General features: G+C 42.0%; 1 protein-coding gene across 2 annotated transcripts in view; it reads right to left on the minus strand.

The window, feature by feature from the left end:
• ZCCHC14 (zinc finger CCHC-type containing 14) overlaps nucleotides 1-16,142 on the minus strand; it is a 37,176-nt gene extending 21,034 nt beyond the window's left edge. Inside the window, exons 1-2 of one of the 2 annotated variants that reach the window (XM_082229190.1) lie at nucleotides 14,176-16,142; nucleotides 9,838-9,961 (exon numbers count right to left, since the gene is read on the minus strand). In XM_082229190.1, the coding sequence (XP_082085316.1) occupies nucleotides 9,838-9,961; nucleotides 14,176-14,739 (688 nt within the window). In that variant the 5' untranslated portion in view covers nucleotides 14,740-16,142. The remainder of the gene's footprint in view (nucleotides 1-9,837; nucleotides 9,962-14,175) is intronic. The other variant, XM_082229191.1, reaches the window with a different exon arrangement.
• Nucleotides 16,143-17,952: the final 1,810 nt, after the last annotated feature.

Here is a 17,952-nt window from a genome sequence, read left to right on the forward strand (position 1 = left end):
ACCTCCTTGCCTCTACAAGGAAGGTTGTTTAAATCTTTTAACACAGCTCACATACCACACTGACATCTTTTTCCTATAAGCAAACTGATATCCAACTTAAAGACTACTAAATTCTATAGAAGCATGTAGTCCTTTACTCAGAAGGCTTTACAATCTTAAATGGTTGCTTTACACTAGATTTCAAGGTCAAGAGAGGGGAAGAGATCTGGTAATAAATCAGCAACAGAATGTCTACAGTAGCTAGTGACAGTTAATCACAGGAGAGCTGCCATTTAGTGATTACAGTATTTGTAGACTCTTCAAAGTGCTTTCCAATTTTTCAGGACGGGCTGGGAACTTTTTCAGTGCAAGAGCTTCATTGGCAGGCCTCAAGGTGCCACATGCAAATAGCAGGCAGGACCAGAGGTGAAGTAGACAGAGCAGAGGATGCACTTCATATCTTTGTACAGTTAAATGTATTTCAGCCATGCAAGAAGCAGAGGTTTCTATACACACCTCAATCCTTCATCCTGGCCAGAGGCATTATCACAGTTCAAGGACTGCAATAACTCAAGGACTACCTGTCTCCATATGTACCTACCCAGACCCTGAGATCACCTTCTGAGGCCCTTCTTTGTGTGCCTCCTCCACAAGAGATACAGAGGGTGGCAACACAAGAACAGGCTTTCTCTGCAGTAGTTCCCCATTTATGGAATACTTTCCTCAGGGAGCTCAGCTGGTGCCTTCATTATACACATTTAGGTGCTAGGCGAAAGTGTTTCTCTTTAACCAGGCCTTTGGCTGAGTGACATCTGATGCCCTTTTAAAATGTGATGTGGAAGGGGGATTATTGGGTGGTTTTGGGTTTTGTTCTTATTATGTATTTTCTGTTTTTTGTATCGTGGTTTTATGTTGTGAACCACCCTGAGGTCTACAGGTATAAGGTGTTATACAATTTAATAAATAAATTGGGGGATGCAATCCACTGGGAGAAGTCAAATACAACATTCCTTGTTTTGCTAGAGTGGACATGCAAGGGAATGTTTGGCCCAGCCAGTTGAAACTTCCTGTTCCTCCTGGCTTGGAGCATCCTTCCTTGCATGTGACTGGTAGGTGGGTGTGACCTTTCCAGACCTGGTAAAAGGCCAAGTCACGCAGCCACCTCCCTCTCTTCATTCTTTTTTTGTCCTGTGAACCTCCTGATTCACCTGGACTGTACTGCTGGCTGCCAGCCAAGCAGTCCCCCAGGTTATCTCCCATATGGGGTAAACCTGTTTGTACATGTTTGTAACTTTAAGCCTAAAGCCTGCCTTCAGGGATCACACTGTGCTCTGCCTGTTCATGAGAAAAACCACTTTCTGTTACTTATAAATAAGACTGTTGTGTCTTTATTCTTTTAGGAGGGATCAAAGGGGTCTTACCCGGAATAATAGAACATATCTTAATCTGGGCAAGCCAGATTGAATTGTTTATTGTCTTAAGAGACTCAAAAAAGTTTGCAACCAGTTTTCTGCTGCATAAGAAGGGGAATGTAACTCTGCTATATAAAGAAACTTGCTAGTGCGAGTTAGGAAGGATATTAATAATCAATATATCCTCTCCTGTCACCCTCAACATTCCCACATAAATAAATTCCAGCCAGGCAAAAGAACTTGAGAAGAGCACTGAAAAGGGCAGTGAAGCCCCCCATTTGGGGAAGTGTCTTGAAGGTTGGAAAGACCTGGAGGGCCATATTTTATCTCTAGACCTGAGATTTCCTGCTCCTGTTTTATGGATAGCAGTATTCATAGGGACAAACACATGGAATGCTTATTTATTGGTTGTGCCCCTTACTTTTAAATTGCAGTGCTAATCTTTTTTATGTTCCTGGCTGGTTCTGCAAATGGGTATTTTCAGTTTCAGACGGTGAATAACTCTCATGTGTCTCCAAAAACAGGATCTAAATTAAAAGAAAAACTTGTGCTCATATCCTTTCATTCTTAAAAAAATAACAATCAAAAGAAAGTATGAATTCAATGGCCAGAGGAGTAGTGAAGTCAGCATTTTAGTTAACCACAAAGTCCATCTTAATAAGTATTCCAGAAGTTTATTAGTATATTAAGGGTTATGAGAAAAAAATAACTGCTATTTAAAAGGGGAATGACTCATCTCAGGAACAGGAAACAAAAAACCAGATGCATATTATTTCTCCACAAAACAGCTGAATACAACACAGTATGATCTGATGCTAGAAGCAAAAAGGTATTAAGTTTTTTAAAACTCCCTGGATAACAGTGCTATATCTTGTATTAAGAATAAAACTACTGAGTCTGCCCACTTTCTAGGAGACTTAAAAAAAAGAAAATGAACAAACTTGTGAAAAACAATGTTGTATGTCTGTTCCTGGAGCCGAGAATATATTGTTGATCATCACACTACTCTTTCAAATTCTTACCTCCTATTCACTGCACACCTAATCTATGAAATGTGTGCAGAAAGACAAAGGTGGAATTAAAAAATGTCAAAGAATCTCCAGCGCCACACTTCATATCAGTCTAAACAAATGTCCTGAATTTTTTTGGCAATCTCAGTTCTAGGTAAAAAAACAAAGATTCCGGACTTCAGGGTAATACAGTAAGTACATGCATCCCTTCTGAAAAGCGTGATCATCCAAAGTTCAGAGGTCAGTTAACAACCTGCAGCTTAAATATAAACTTTCCAAATATAAAAAACCTATACTTGGTCGAAGGTAGCTTCATTTCGGGGAGAAAGGGGATGTGAATCAACATCTAGAGCTATTGAGGTTGGCAATGCCAAAATGAACACCCACATTTTTACCATTTTGAATCTTGGAAACCTATCCTTGGAGCCAGCAAGCTGTAGACAGAAAAGATTTAAGCTAATTTTGCAAATGATTTTTTTTTTGGGGGGGGGGTTTGCCACAAAAACAACATTTGGCTTCACTTTGAATAAAGCCTTTAAAGCACAACATGCAAGGTTCACTTTCCAACTGTAATAAGAGGAAACTCTCTGTATGGGAAACCTGGAGTGCTCCAAACACAGGATCTCTAGAGGCATAGCCCAATGGAACGTTCAGTACACAAAATTAAAACAAGCTATTAAACAGGCTGGATGCATGTCACAGTAGATTAATATAAACCTATGTTGCAGCGACATGCACAGTTAGTTGCCCAGTCTCAGAATGATTTCTTAAGAGCTAGAAAAGGGCAACTAAAAATTATCAACGGGTAGGAGCAGTGTGAGCCTTTTTATTTTTTAAAGAGATAGGGAATACTAGGATAGAGGATATGACAGAGGGTTTCTACAATGACAAATCAGGTGGATCAAATTGGGGAATTGAATCCAACATTCATTTTGATGCACTATTTTTCTATGTACAGGGTCTACCTACTCTATGAACAGGAAATCATTCTGGTATGCGGTCTCTCTACAGGTAATTTTGTGATACAGCCCAACAACAATTTTACCATGTGATCAACTGCCTGAATGGACAAGGCCTGATTTGTAGTATTCATGACTAAACAATGCAGCCATAACCTTTTAAAAAAGGATTGGACAAATTCAGGGTAGTAAGTTTATTAATGTTAAAATTGAATTTCTGCAGTATCCTGTGAAATAAACAGCCGCTTGACAGAATTAATCAAATCAGGATCTGAAGCAGCTGCAGTACGTTCATGTTTTCAGGCATTAATTAATCCATGTAGGATTATACCTGGAACCTGTCAGTGGGACTACAATATAGTATCAGCAGCTGCTCTGACAGCATGCGCCTGAGAACTGTCTTGTGATAAGACACCCCAGCCAGATCAGATGGCAGTCTGAAAAAGCTCTATGCAGAGTAACATTTGTGACTAAAAAACTGCAGCCTTAATATAATTCAGACCTAAAATGGTAAAGAAATTATGAAATTAAGATTGTGAACAAGAGGAAGTGATTCTCTGCATTTTGATGATTGATTTACATGGGGGTTTCAGTGGACAACATGGAATTCGTAACCAGAATATACATGTATACATACAACATAAAAATAGTGAATACTATTTTAAGATGTAAAATATTATACTACTACATCATAATACTGTATGCCAAGGTGGGGAAACATCAGTTCACAGGCTAATCTTGGCCAGCCAAATTACCCTGTGAGACCATTTTCCCCATACCACACCTACCTGCTGACGTCAGTAGTTACATCTGCTGATATGGAGGATAGGATTTAATCCTGCCTTGGCTGTCTTGTCCTGTTCTCAGCAGAGCCCTCCCACCTCCTTCCCAAAGCCCAGCTCCTTGCTTACCCAGCCTTGGTTAAGGCAGTGAGAGGGCTACGGGCAGGCGTCAAATGTTGCTGAGGGCCACCAAAAAAGGTATTGAGGGCCGTATGCGGCACTTGGGATGAGCATTGGACCACCCTGTCTTAGAAGCTTATAGATACTGATGTCACACACAATTGCAACAAAGCCCACACATGCTACTGGCCAGTGTGCCCACACATGCCCACTTGTTGACAATCTACACTACAGCCTGAAAGAATCAATTGCCTCGTTCAGTTTAAAAAGTAGCCTCAAGCTAACTCTTTCCCCCTACCGCTAAGTAGTTATTTACAAGCATGAACTATCAGAGGACAGTTGCCTTCCAGAAATCTAACAAATACCAACCCAGTCCAGACCTGCCTATTCTTCCTTCCCTCCTCACCCAAGTCCTTCCAAAGTACTTTAAACAGGAGTCTATGACATGCTGTATTTCGGATGATAGTAGAAAAAACAAACAACTGTAATTCATCTTCAAACTCTTACAAAGGCTAGGTATTTCACAAAACACCTGCCCCAGGTCAAAATACAGAAAATGCAACTATTATCAATGCATAGCTTCTTGCTACTCAAGGAATAATAGCCCCATCCAATCACTCTTTGAAGTCACCCAACCTGTTCACATGAGTCACACAGGGATACTCTCTTAAATGATCTTGGTGATTTATACCACTTTCTCTCAGCCGTGTATGTAAATGATGTAATTTCATCAGTGCTGCCCCTTCAAGTTATTGTTAAAAATAGCACAGGCATGATACACTGATGAAATGGATACACTCAATGCAGTGAAGTAATGCAATAAATCAATGGTCCTTCCTAAGAAGCACAACACAAGACGTTAGAGAGGATAGCAGCTCTGCATTTTCCACTTGGTCTTTTCTTCCTTCTTCTGCTTTCTTTTTTGCTTGATCAGAGAAAACAAAATGATGACTATTCAAACTATAAAATAAATTTAAAAATCAATTTGGGGGGATAGTCATCACCAAAAACAAATCATTTTGCTGCGTGACAGCTGACCCGTATTGCTACATCTTGAGTCCCATTACTTCTAAAGTTGATCGAAAGGCTGCATCATCTACCCCTTTTAAGACTTAAAATTGCCTATACCACATAGACTCAATGTAGGTTAACAACACTAGAAACAGAAGAACTTAAATATGCCATAAACAATTTCCATGCTTTAAAAGTATACTACTAAAATATCCCATGAAAATTACAGTACTGTACTTAAATGTGGCCATAAATTTAAAAGAGTTCAGGTTCAACATTCCCTTTCATCTTAAGTTTAGAATACTGCTACATGGTAGAGCTGCACAATGGACAGAAAATCCATGTTTTACTAATTTTGCATCATTTGAAATCTTAAATGGTGAAGTATTTGGAGTTTCATCTGGTTTTCATTCTCCTTGGCTAGGGCCGGACATACTTCTTCACATCACTTTCCAAAGTTTTCCATTCATAGTAGGCCCTCACAATCAAATGGCACTGGTCCTGACCCAGCCACATGTTACGATCTCCTGTTCTATGGCGCTTTCTATTTTATCAGGTTATATTCCTCTCAGACTAAGGCCTGTATACTACAGGTGCTGTTTGACAGAAGTTTTCTCAGCAGTGTTAGCCCTGATATTTTTTCATATTTGGACCCGATACAAAAACTACTACAGTGACTATAGATTCCAAGCAGGCTGCAGGAAAATGTAGAAGTACTTTTTCAATTCTTGCATGAATATTATTCTCACTTGACTTCAGTTAGATGTAAGTGCACATATTTGCACTCGGTTGGGAGCCATCATCTCCAAATCAATTCAATACTGGCAATATAAAGATTAAGCTTTTCCCTTCCCTCCACATGCAAGTGGATATATTCTGGGTAACCTCTTATTATTACTGCTGACACTTGAACCTCACCTTCTTTAAACCACCGGATGTTCAGCTTCAAATGCTTTTTAAACAAGTCGTCCAGAGAAACATTTGTGCATACAAGCAACATATATTAAGAAATATGTGAGCAAGAGACAGACTGAGTAATGAGTTAATAGGAATAGCAAGAAATAATGAAACTAGCAATCAGCAGTATTCTTTCATCTCTTTAAAATTTAACCACTCTGTGCAGGAAAATAACCTGGGGGAGAAAAAACTTTAAGATGCAGATCAATTCTATGCTGAGGTACAACATCTATAACAGGGTAGAAATCTTCTTCAGTCTGACAGCTATATTCCCTTGTTGGAAATCTTCAGGGGCCACATGAAAGTGGTGGGTGGGGTCAGAGGCAAAAGGAGGAGGAGCAGCTAATTTAAAATTTACCTTTGTAGAGAAAGACTAGTTTCTTACACTCACACCTCTCCTCCATCCAGGCAAGGAAGAAGCATTATCAGAGTTCACAGACACATTCCACTCAGGCAAAAACACTCAAGGAGGGCAAGAAGGTGGGCCAAATGTCAGACCAATTAGGGTGTGGCCTGGGAAGAGGGGGTGTAACTGGGGATCCAACTCAAGGATCAGTAGTAAAAGCCGAAGGGTATCATTCAGACCCTGGTCTGAGGTTCTCTACCGCTTCATTATAAATGCAGAACTGTCTCACACTATTTGTTGTACACCCTACTAAAAATGTTAAAAGAAAGAGAGCTCTATACACCACCTCACATAAAAATCACATGTTTCTATACTGCAATGATTGCTTGAGCTTGGAAGATGCTACATTCTTGACATGACTGCATACCTGTTATATATGTTCTTATGTAAGTGCTCCAAAAAAGTCATATGAGGAGCCTTGTGCAGTAAGGTTTTAATGTTTTCTCCATCATAAACTACTACTGTAAAAGCTTATCGAATGTAGAATTCTCTTCAACATCTGGTTTAATGTACTTTATCCCACACTATGCTTTTGGAAAATATGCTGTGGTCAGGACAACATCTGTTACAGTTCTAAACAGACATAAATACATAAATAATACTTGTTGCTCTTATCATCTGCCCAAAAAGTAGAGAGAATAATCTTGTTTTGTTTTATGTTTACATTCAGGGACCTTAATTGCAGGTTCTCTAGCAACAGTAAGATAAAAGGAATGTCCAATGTTTATCAGGTACTGGTCTACTGAATGCCTGTATTCGTTGTTTTTAATATTGAACTACAGCAATGTTCTCATAAACCAGTACCCTCCTGATGTTACTGGACTCCAAGTTCCATCAACCCAGGCCAGCATGACTAATGGTAGAGGATGATGGGAGCTGTAGTCCCACACATCTGGGAGGCACCAGGTTGGGAAATTCTGGACTAGACTGATTAGACACAGATCATTCACTGGATTATTGTCAGGGAGGCTCTAGTTTTGTTTGTGCATGTGATCTCACAGAATGGAAAGACTGTTTTCAATTCTTTTGGAAATTAGCTCAATTTAATATGTAGACAAAAAGACAGAAGCTGAACTTCATAATGAATTAAACTTCTTGGACTTGCTTAGTATTTAGCATAGTCAAGTTTTAACTCTTTTTGCTTCAAAGCATACTTTAGAACGTTGAGTGACTATGTACAATACTTTGGCACAAGAGAAGTTGTGCCTATATTAATGACAGTACAAGATTTTCCATCATAACAAATCATTTGGTGAAGAGGGTAGTATCACAAATAATCCTAGATGATATTTGGGGATTGCCAATTGAAACAGAACACTGGGAGCATTGATACTTTTCCTAGCACCAGAGTGAGTTAAAGTTTGTTTAATTAAATCTCACATTCTAAAATCCCAATGGAAGTTTGGATAACTCACTCTGGGTCTAGGAAAGGTATCGAGACTTCCAGTGAGATTTTAGAATGTGAGATTTTAATAAGCAACCTGTATCTCATTCTGGTGCTAGGAATGGTAAGTTTTGCTCATTAAGATCTCACATGCTAAAATCCCAGTGAAAACAGAGAGGACCAGACCTATATAGATCCACTGATATTGGAAGTGTATGCCCTTGAGGTATGAAACATACAAATTATGAAAAACCACAGAAGAACAATAACTGGACTTGAGGTAACAATGGAAAGCAGCATACAATTGTTTTTAAGTGGAACTTAATTGAAGCATTGGATATTCAGTACAACAGTGCTTTGCCCTACATGCACAAGACAGGCTGTCAATTCAGAATCTGCCATGTAAGTCTCTACTGAAGTGGGCTAATACAACCTGGCTATTAATTCCACTTGCATGAACTAGAAAAACTGAAAGCAGATTTGTACTTGATTGAGACATAAAGAAGCATGAATAATAGCATACTCCCTTGTTTTGATTCTCTAAATCATTTAGTACTATTATAATATTTTAAAGACACAAGGAGGGATGCAAGACAGAGCCATGGAAAACACACCTGCACACCAATACAATAAAGAATAGCAACTCCTGTGGCTAACCAGAAGCTCTGGGGGCAAGCGCTACTATAATTGTTGCAGTTACAGAACTGCCACAGAGAGGCAAGAGATAAAATTGTTGCACTGAAGAATAAATAGGGAATGAACAAGGCACTTTCCTTTCCTTCTGGATTACCGCTGGATTGTTCACAAATATATACCCAAACCAGGAACAGCACGCCTAGAAAATTAAGCATTTCCTGTTTTCATCAAAACTGAACTAAACAAAGAATTTGGATTCACTGCACATTTTACTTTCAAGTATGTATTAATAGAAATGTTATGTCTACTTATAACTAATGTCACTTCACTGGCAAGGTTCCAAAACACAGAAAGTCAAGGAACAAAGGGCAAATAACTTGGCTTCTGCTATCCAAGTCTTTGCTGTAGAATCATCATTCTCTCTAACCCTGGCACAAGAGGGAAGTTTCAGCACACTTGGAGAAAGCCGGAAGTTTGCAGAAGTACAAATCCCATCTTAAGAAAAATCCTAATGAGGTTTGAGCATGCTCAGTCACCATGGAATGCTGGTGAACTACTGGGGTGGGAAGGGGGAAGAGGAAAGGAAGAACAGAAAACCAAATGGGAGGGGAATTGGAGTATATTGGAGGGGAGATTACTAACTGGAACTCCACACTGCAAAGTTTTGTTGCAAATCCAACTTTTCAACACCCCAGTGCCTTTTCTGAAATCACCAGTGGTTTCAAAAGAATGGTTTTTAATCATTATATAGGAAATACGGAACGCAAGAGGCTTATTCAATACAGAAAAAGCATTACTGGTTATAACACGCAAAATATAGATCAGAATTCCTTCCAAAGGACAATTTGCTGATGTCTAGTTGGTGTTGGAGACCAAGTCCAGAAATGCAAAGAATGGAAATAATAGAAATAGTAGAATTGTAGAGTTGGAATAGACCACAATAGTTATCTAGTCCAACCCCCTACAACGCACATGAGCATTAAATACTAATTTATTGCCAGGAATAATTTATGTGCATCAATTTATCTATAAACTGATATTAATTCAGCACTGAACGAGAAACACCAAACACACTTTATCATCTAGAGTCAATTCTTAAAATATTTTAAAGCAGAAATATATCTTTTTCTTCAAAAATGGGAGTATTACACAGAAATATCATGCAAAACCCATAGATGCACCTTTTGAGTGTTTCCCTGAAGGCCTCTTGGGTAATGACTCCTCAATGGAATGTGCTGATGTATGTAGTGCATTTTCTAAACTGTTACCGATGTTGTTTATGGGGGTCTCAGATCTTGGAGTGACCTGGGAAGGAAAAAAACCACAAGAAACAAACTAGTCAGTTTTATTTCTCCAAGTCAGAATCTTCTAATGGTTATTTAATTGGAAGCAACTTTCCTATTTACAAGTTCCTTTGTATTTATGGTATGTTATCATACCCATGATGAGGATCCAAAGGGTATTACACTATGAGGTTTCCAAATTAGGATTCAGTTCAAGGTTTGGCTTTGAACATGAACCAAAACCATGTGAACAACCTGAAGACTCTTGTTTGTTGACCTTCTAGCTTGCATCAGTTTGTTACTACTGTTTATCCTAGTTGTAAAAGGGTACCTAACTTCCTCAAGATTTCATTTTCTGGATATAAGCCTGACTCTCATTTCACAACCAACACTAGTTCACCTAATACGATGACTCACTTTCATAAAATACACATATGAACAAAAGGCCCCAATCATTTCCAAATGCAGCACTTATGGCTACCAATGTTATTGTAGCTGGGGCTTAATACAACTGTAACTTTTTCCTCTAATGCAACATATTGTTGATATTCCTCAGAAGGAAGAAATGCAGTAAAACAATTGTTTACAAAATCAGCTGTGTTTTCTGTGGCCCTTCCCTTTCTTAAAGTTACAGAATGCAACTGTTGGAATATAAACCATTATATACACTGTCTTACTAATCATTGACCTCCCACCTTCTAGACACAACAGGACATTTGCACACAACTCACACTGGAGCCAGCTAGTCCATGCTAGGACCCCTAGCTTGCCTACTCGCCTATTTCTGAAATGTGGCCCCAGCAGGATCCCAATAAGTTATTGCTCCTCATCCAGTTACACTTTCTTCCAATGTTAATGGTCTCCTAATATCCTCCATCTGCTTTCTAAACAGCACCATACTCTGTCCATCTCTATGTCTTTCATCATCCCTGAGACACAGAACCATGTGCACCAAAGCAGCACTTGCCCACCCAGCATTACTGTCATAAAAAGGTGTTGAAGACCAGTATTTGTTATTTCTAAAGTACCCCCCCACACTCTAATAGAGTTAGCCTAAATGTAATTGTTTTAAGTAATCCAGGCATCAACTCTGTATAAAAACTGTTATACACTACAACTGTAAACTGAAGGCAAGAAATAGCATTCATCGCAGAACTGGCTATCCATTAGCATCCTGATAAACAACAGGAACTTTGGTTGTTTTTTACAAGAAAAGTGGGTAAATATAAACTTTGCTCTCAAGGAAGCAAACAACTGGATGAACACAGGCAACAAATAAAGTCAAGACTAATAGCACAATCCAAACTTTGTTTACTAAGAAATAAGCACTAACTGAATTCAATGGGGCTTACTACCAGGTAGGTGGGGTTACAACTGCAGCCTAAGAATATCTTATTGTTGTGTTAGGTTTCAAGGAGAATATACAAGTATCATCAAGTAAAAGAAGCTAACAAGCAAAGAGAATGGTACCCCAAATATCTCTTTCACAGATGTTGCTTCTGTTAAACCTCCACTTGCTGGAGAGAAGGTACACATGAGGGTATATTTTCTATAGCAGCAGCCAGCCTGTAGAACATTCTTCCCCAGAAGACCTTTCTAGCTCTTCTTGTGTTAAGTTTTTGTCACCTGTTTTCTTGCCATATTTTCTTTTTTAAATGGATCAGTCCCAAACTCTTACCTATGATAAGATCAGCATCAAGCTCTTTCCTTCCCTCCTTCTCCTGTGCAAATCCCACCTTTCATGGTTTGTTTTAAACATGATGTAGCATTATGCCAGCCTCAATATTAACTAAGATTAATACTAGCCAGGATTTACAAATGGTCTGCAAATCCTGGTTAAAGGGGGTCAGGGATGACATTTAAAGGAAGCCATGGAGGGGGAAGTAAGTATGTGCAAGAGAAGGAGGAACACGTCTATCCTTAGCATGCTCCTGAAACCAGGAATGATTAGGTGGCTCCAAGGCAACATTCTAGAAAGAACTGTTTTATATCATTATACAGATAGTTCTCTTTTCCCCTTTTGACAATCTCAGGATTATTGATCGCTGTAGGGTTAATTATTGCTGTTGATATAATATTTTAATAAGTAAATTATTTGTAGAATCAAAGCATCTGAATAAGCATTGAAAATATGACATTTATACAAGCCTACTTTAGAGTAGCATACACTTTTCACCACTAGTTTTCCTGTTAGTGATCACTGTCAAAGTTCACAGAAAATATGAAGAAAAAGTACTCTTTACTTCAGTAGCTAATAGGGAAATTTGTTGCATAACATAATGCCTTAAAAAAAGTTGGTCAGACTAAGGCTTAGATGGGAAATCTATGGCCATAGAGATGTTGTTGGACTTAAGCACCATTATATGGATATTTAATGATGAACTATATTCAGAACAGGAAAACATTCCTTTTTAATACCTTTTTGTGATTTTAAGATGTGTCTGAGAAGGCATTCATTGAGCTGTAAATGAGTACCAGGAATCTAAGGCACTATACTTGCTCAGCATTAATTTCTATTGTCCTGTTGCATTTGTTACTATAGTATGCTACTATGTTTTTGATACAGTCGTGAGTTAAATAAACTCTGAGCAAAGATGCTATATTTTCTGATTTATACCACAAAGCCCACAGGATGCCAAAAGGAAGCTCTTTTTTGGATTCTCCACCCAAGGGATTCCAAGTTCAGGGATTCCCCTTTCAAAGCCCACAGCACACCTTCTGGCCACTTCCATGAGTCCCAACTATGATAGAAAATACATCTTACATCCTACTGTGTAGTGTTTCAAGCTAGGCTTGTACTTTTTCTTCTCTGTGGTAAAGGTTTTCATAGAAATGTATTGTGGTTGTTTTCTGACACTTAAGAGTATAGGACTTTACAAGTGTGTAAAGAAGCCTCACATCTAATAGTACTTGTGATTTGTATGGATCATTTAACAGGGACTGCCAGAGAATGTTGTCTGTTGCTTGTCTAGCTACAGATTGAATCCAATAGCTGTGTGTTTGTATGTGTGTGTAGAGAGAGAGAGCGCGTGCGCGTGCGCTACCTGTAGCTGGTCTAAAAATGTCAGTTTATTCCAATAAATGAAGTTTTATTTTTTGAAACAAAGAATACCCAAAAAAAAGTTTACAGTAAGGATAGATTAGAGTTTATGTTTCTTAAATATACGGAGACTTGGAATTATCAAAATTCACAAAACAACACATTTCACTGTTTTTATATACCAACCAACAAGCAGGTCTCTCTCTCTTAAACACACACGGAAAGCAATGTTCTAGCAAAGTAAATATTAGCTATCAGATAGATGCTTCCATTCACAGACCTATCAGTCTCAGAATGGACAAGTTTGTGTCAGAACTCCTGAACCAGAACAGTTTTTTTTACAGTGAAAGTTCTAAAGGATAAATCCTTAAAAAAGCTTCACTTTTAACATATGTAGTGTATTGACCTGTCAAGTTTACATTACAAAGCCACAGTAACAAAAGCAAAGCTTGCCTTCAACCACTTCTGAAAAGTCTCAAAACTCTTTTATATTATACCACTCTATCAGCACCTTACCTGGAATGTAAAACCATTCATGCCTCATCTCTCCTTACTGATGCTACACAAGAGACACATGTGAAAGTGCCAAAATAACAGTGACAAAACCAGCACACTAATAAAGGATGCCTGCAGGAAGTAACTTTAACCTGTAGCTCCAAATCACATAGAATTCACTCAGCTATCTTAAATCATTAAATAAACAATTTCAAGCACAATTGAAAAAGCAAATACTTAGGTCTCTACCTTTCCAGAGTAAAACAGCAGGAAGCTATTCTCTTGGTCTATCTAAAGAATGGCCAGTGCAAAACAGCTATACACTTCACAGAATGGCCATTGTTTTACTTAGGACCCACATCTAAGCAGCTTCTGACCATTAGGCATGGGACTATCTTACTAGAGTTTAAAAAAGAACACCAACTATTGATGTGTAGAAAGAGCATCCTAGGAGAAGAATGCACATAAGAGAATGGAGTTTGACACTCTACTGATGAGAAGAAGGGAAGTGGGATAGGGAGAAAAGTGACCTTTCTGGCCCATTGGTGAAACTAGCCAACAGCCACCATAAACCATAACTGCAAGACACTCTTTCTCAGCTATATCCTAATAGGCAGACACCCTCCTCCCAGAAAGGAAAGAATACTGTCCCTGCCATCTCTACAGTTCCTGGAAGAGAAGTCCCTGGATGTAATACACACCTTGTGGCAACCAGGACAAGTTCCCATGTTGCTAGCTGTGGGAGTGCTGGGACTCTTGCTAGTACTGGCAATGATGTTTTGGATCTTGGTGAGCTCTTGCCTCAGCACCTGCTTTTGGTGGAAACTGAAGGCAGGGTGGTTGGAGGCCATGGTGAAGAGCAGCAAAAACTCATCCCCAGTCCGACCCTCATTGAGCTGCAGTCCATAGTTGTTGATGACAGAGTCAATATGGGTGAGGGTGCGGAAGAGGACGCCAGCTGCTTCCCGGTGGGATGAGCCCAGGAGTGCAAGTGAGACCAAGAGCTTGCTGCGCACCACCTCATCCGTCAGGTTGGTGAGGCTGCCCAGATCAGCCGGGTTATTGGCCTTGATTTCGGAATCCCGCAGTGAGTGATAGTCTTTGCGGGCCAGGTCCTCTAGGCAGGCTCCCAGGAAACGTAACTCAAGTGGGATGCACAAGTCCAGCAGGCCACAAAGGAACTCCACCCGTTGAGGAGAAGGCAGCTCAGAAAACCAGCGGTACACACTCTCTCTCTGCAGTCGTGGACACCTCTTCTCTACCATGCTGCTAGCTACTGCCACCAGAGGCAGCAGAACCCCCCAGGGCAGAGGGTGGCCAGAGACGTGTTGCACAGGAGGGGATATTTTTTTTAAAGACCAGACCTAGATAGAGACTTGGCTAATAGGGCCTAGCCTGAAAGAGGGTTTGGTTGTTGGTTTGTAAAAGGAGGCAGCACAGATACCAACACTGAAGGGAAAGGTAGACAGAGCACTCCCACCCACCACCCCCAAAAAGAAAAAGAAACTACGACTGAGGATCTGGTTGCTAATAAGGGTAAAAGTGCAGAGACCAAATAAATGAAGGGTGCAGGACCTGAAAAGGGAGGGAGAGAGGGAGGCAGAGCAGCTTCTGCAAGGCTGCAAAAGCGGATAAAAGTAGAGGACCCTCAGAGATGGGGCCAAGCACGAAATCAGAGCACCCCAATGGGGGAGAGGGAGAGGAGAGAACAGTGAGGACCCCAGCAGAAGGCCTCGATCGGAGGGCCAAAGGGGGCCCTGATCAGGTGGGGGAGGGGCGAGGGTCTTCCTCAACGGGCTGATGATGGTCGAGGCTGGGGGAAGGGCGGAGGAGGGCGGCGGGCGAGGGGCTGAGGTACCCCCCCGGCATGAAAAGAAGGGGTAGGGAACCGGGTGGGCCTCACGTGTTAATCTCCCCCCTCCTCAGAAACCGAGGCTAAATGGGGGGCAAGGGGAGGGAGGGAGCTGAGGGAGGGCCTAGGCCCGTTATTTGGCGGATGAGGAGTGGAGGCCTCCTCTTGATTTCCCACCCTCCTCCTTTCCCCCTCACGGGGCGGCTCCCTCCCTCCGCCTCAGCCCGGCTCTCTCCATCCCCCTCTCCGGCAGGGCGGAGGAGAAAAGCCCGCCGCCGTCGCTGCTCACCCGCCCTCCTCCTTTCTTCCCTTGTTTTCCCGTCAGCCGCCGCCTCCTCCTCCTCCCCCCGGCGGCCAATCCACCCGCTTCGCCCGGCCGCCGTGCCGTTTCCTCCCCCGCCTCTCCGGTTCCAACGGCCACTAGCACGACAAAAGAAACCCCCGCGGTAGGCAATAGGCGGAGGCACACACGGTGCTGCTGCTGCTGCCGCTAGTGCTGCTGCCGCCGCCGCCTCCTTCGCCGCCGTTATGTGTGGTGAGTGTGTGTGATTCCAAAGGCGGAAGGATCCCTCTTCGGCTGGAAGTGAATCGACCAGGCCGGCTGGGAAAGGAGGAGGAGGCCGGGACTCATTCGCGCTCGCTGCCCCGCCCACTCCTCCCACTGACGCGTCGCGATTGGTCTGAGCTCCTGCACCCTTTCCTTCATCCCCCTCCTCAGCTCCGCTGCCCTCCGTCGCTTTCTCTCAGCTCTCCTCACCGCCCGCCTAACGGCAACCACTCGCGGTGCCGCCGAACATCAGCGGCTGTCAATCACGTCCCCCAAAGCCCCGCCCTTCAGCGTGTGGCGATTGGGCCAGGCTCTGATGGAGGGGCGTGGCCGTAGAGGGTCTGTTTCTGCGCGTGTTTGGGGCACGTGCTTGCCTTTGCCTTGATATGGCGGGGAAGAAAGAAGCGCCTCGGCCAACAGGAGGCTAGGGCCCTGGTTGCTTAGCAACAGGGAGATGGGGCTAGGGAAAGCCTGAATCGATAGGGCGAGAGGAGGGGGAAGTTACTCGTTGATGGGACGAGAGATGCTCTGGTTGCCTAGCAACCAAGGCAGCTGCGGTGACTGGATCAGTTGGGAAGGGGTCTTGAGGCTGCGGTGAGGAAGTGAGGACAAGAGGGAGCAAATGAAGAAGTTGGAGTCCACAATGGACCACCTTAACATGGTGGAAAGAAAGGCCTATGTTAGCCTTCCACAACCTAGTCTACAAAAACTTTCCTTGTGCCAAAAGAGATGCTTGATTAACAACAGGCTAAGATGTCCGTATAGTTAAAGCTATGGTTTTCCCAGTAGTGATGTATGGAAGTGAGAGCTGGACCATAAAGAAGGCTGATCGCCGAAGAATTGATGCTTTTGAATTATAGTGCTGGAGGAGACTCTTGAGAGTCCCATGGACTGCAAGAAGATCAAACCTATCCATTCTTAAGGAAATCAGCCCTGAGTCCTCACTGGAAGGACAGATCCTGAAGCTGAGGCTCCAATACTTTGGCCACCTCATGAGAAGAGAAGACTCCCTGGAAAAGACCCTGATGCTGGGAAAGATGGAAGGCACAAGGAGAAGGGGACGACATGGTTGGACAGTGTTCTCAAAGCTACCAGCATGAGTTTGACCAAACTGCGGGAGGCAGTGGAAGACAGGAGTGCCTGGCGTGCTCTGGTCCGACTAAACGACTAAACAACAACAAGATGTCCTAATTCTTATACTGTATGTCAGGCAGAAGCAAACTCGGCCCTCCAGATGTTTTGGTACTACAACTCCCATCATCCCTAGCTAACAGGACCAGTGGTCAGGGATGATGGGAATTGTAGTCTCAAAACATCTGGAGGGCTGAGTTTGCCTTACGCCTGCTGTATGTGGTATACCACTTATGTGGTGGAATGGAACCAGTGAGGCATAGTTCTTTCAGGATACAAATTCTGGAGAAGGGACACCAGCAATAAAACTCCTTAAATGCATTGGTAGCAGGTGACCAGCTGGGGAGGTGGTTCAACCTTGGATGATAAGGGAATCAAAGGTATCCTAAAGGAGTTTGCAGAGAAGTTGAATGTTGTTTTTGCATTTCTCTTCACAGCAGATTATTGTAATTATTATTATTATCTATTAAATTTGTATGTCACCCCTCATCTGAAGATCACAAGGCAGTTTACCAAAATAAATAAATAAATACAAAATAGAGAACACAAAAATCATAGTAAGATATAGGGCAGATCTCTGTGCCTACTTTTGCAGGAAGGGAATCTGAGGAACTGAGTAGTGGCAAGATATTCCAGGCTAGGGCGATTCATTGTTTCATACCAAGTGGGCCGCAAGAGTACTTTGACATGGAACCCACGGGCCACACACTGCCTTATTGTGGGGTGGGGGTTGAGACCAAATCTGACAACCCATTGCCCCCAGCCCTCCTCCTGTCTTCCCAAAGGTGCCAGGCTTTGGGAAGGAAATGCAAGGCTCTGGCATGGTCCTAGAACCCTCCTATCTCCTTCCCAAAGCTAGAAAGCACTAACTAGGCTTTGTGAAGAGACAGGAGGGCTCTAGGAAACTGTCAGAGCCCTCACACCTTCCCAAAGTACAGTGCCTTGCTT

This window comes from Podarcis vaucheri (genome assembly GCF_965113315.1).
Source record: "Podarcis vaucheri genome assembly, chromosome: 7".
NCBI classification, from domain to species: domain Eukaryota; kingdom Metazoa; phylum Chordata; class Lepidosauria; order Squamata; family Lacertidae; genus Podarcis; species Podarcis vaucheri.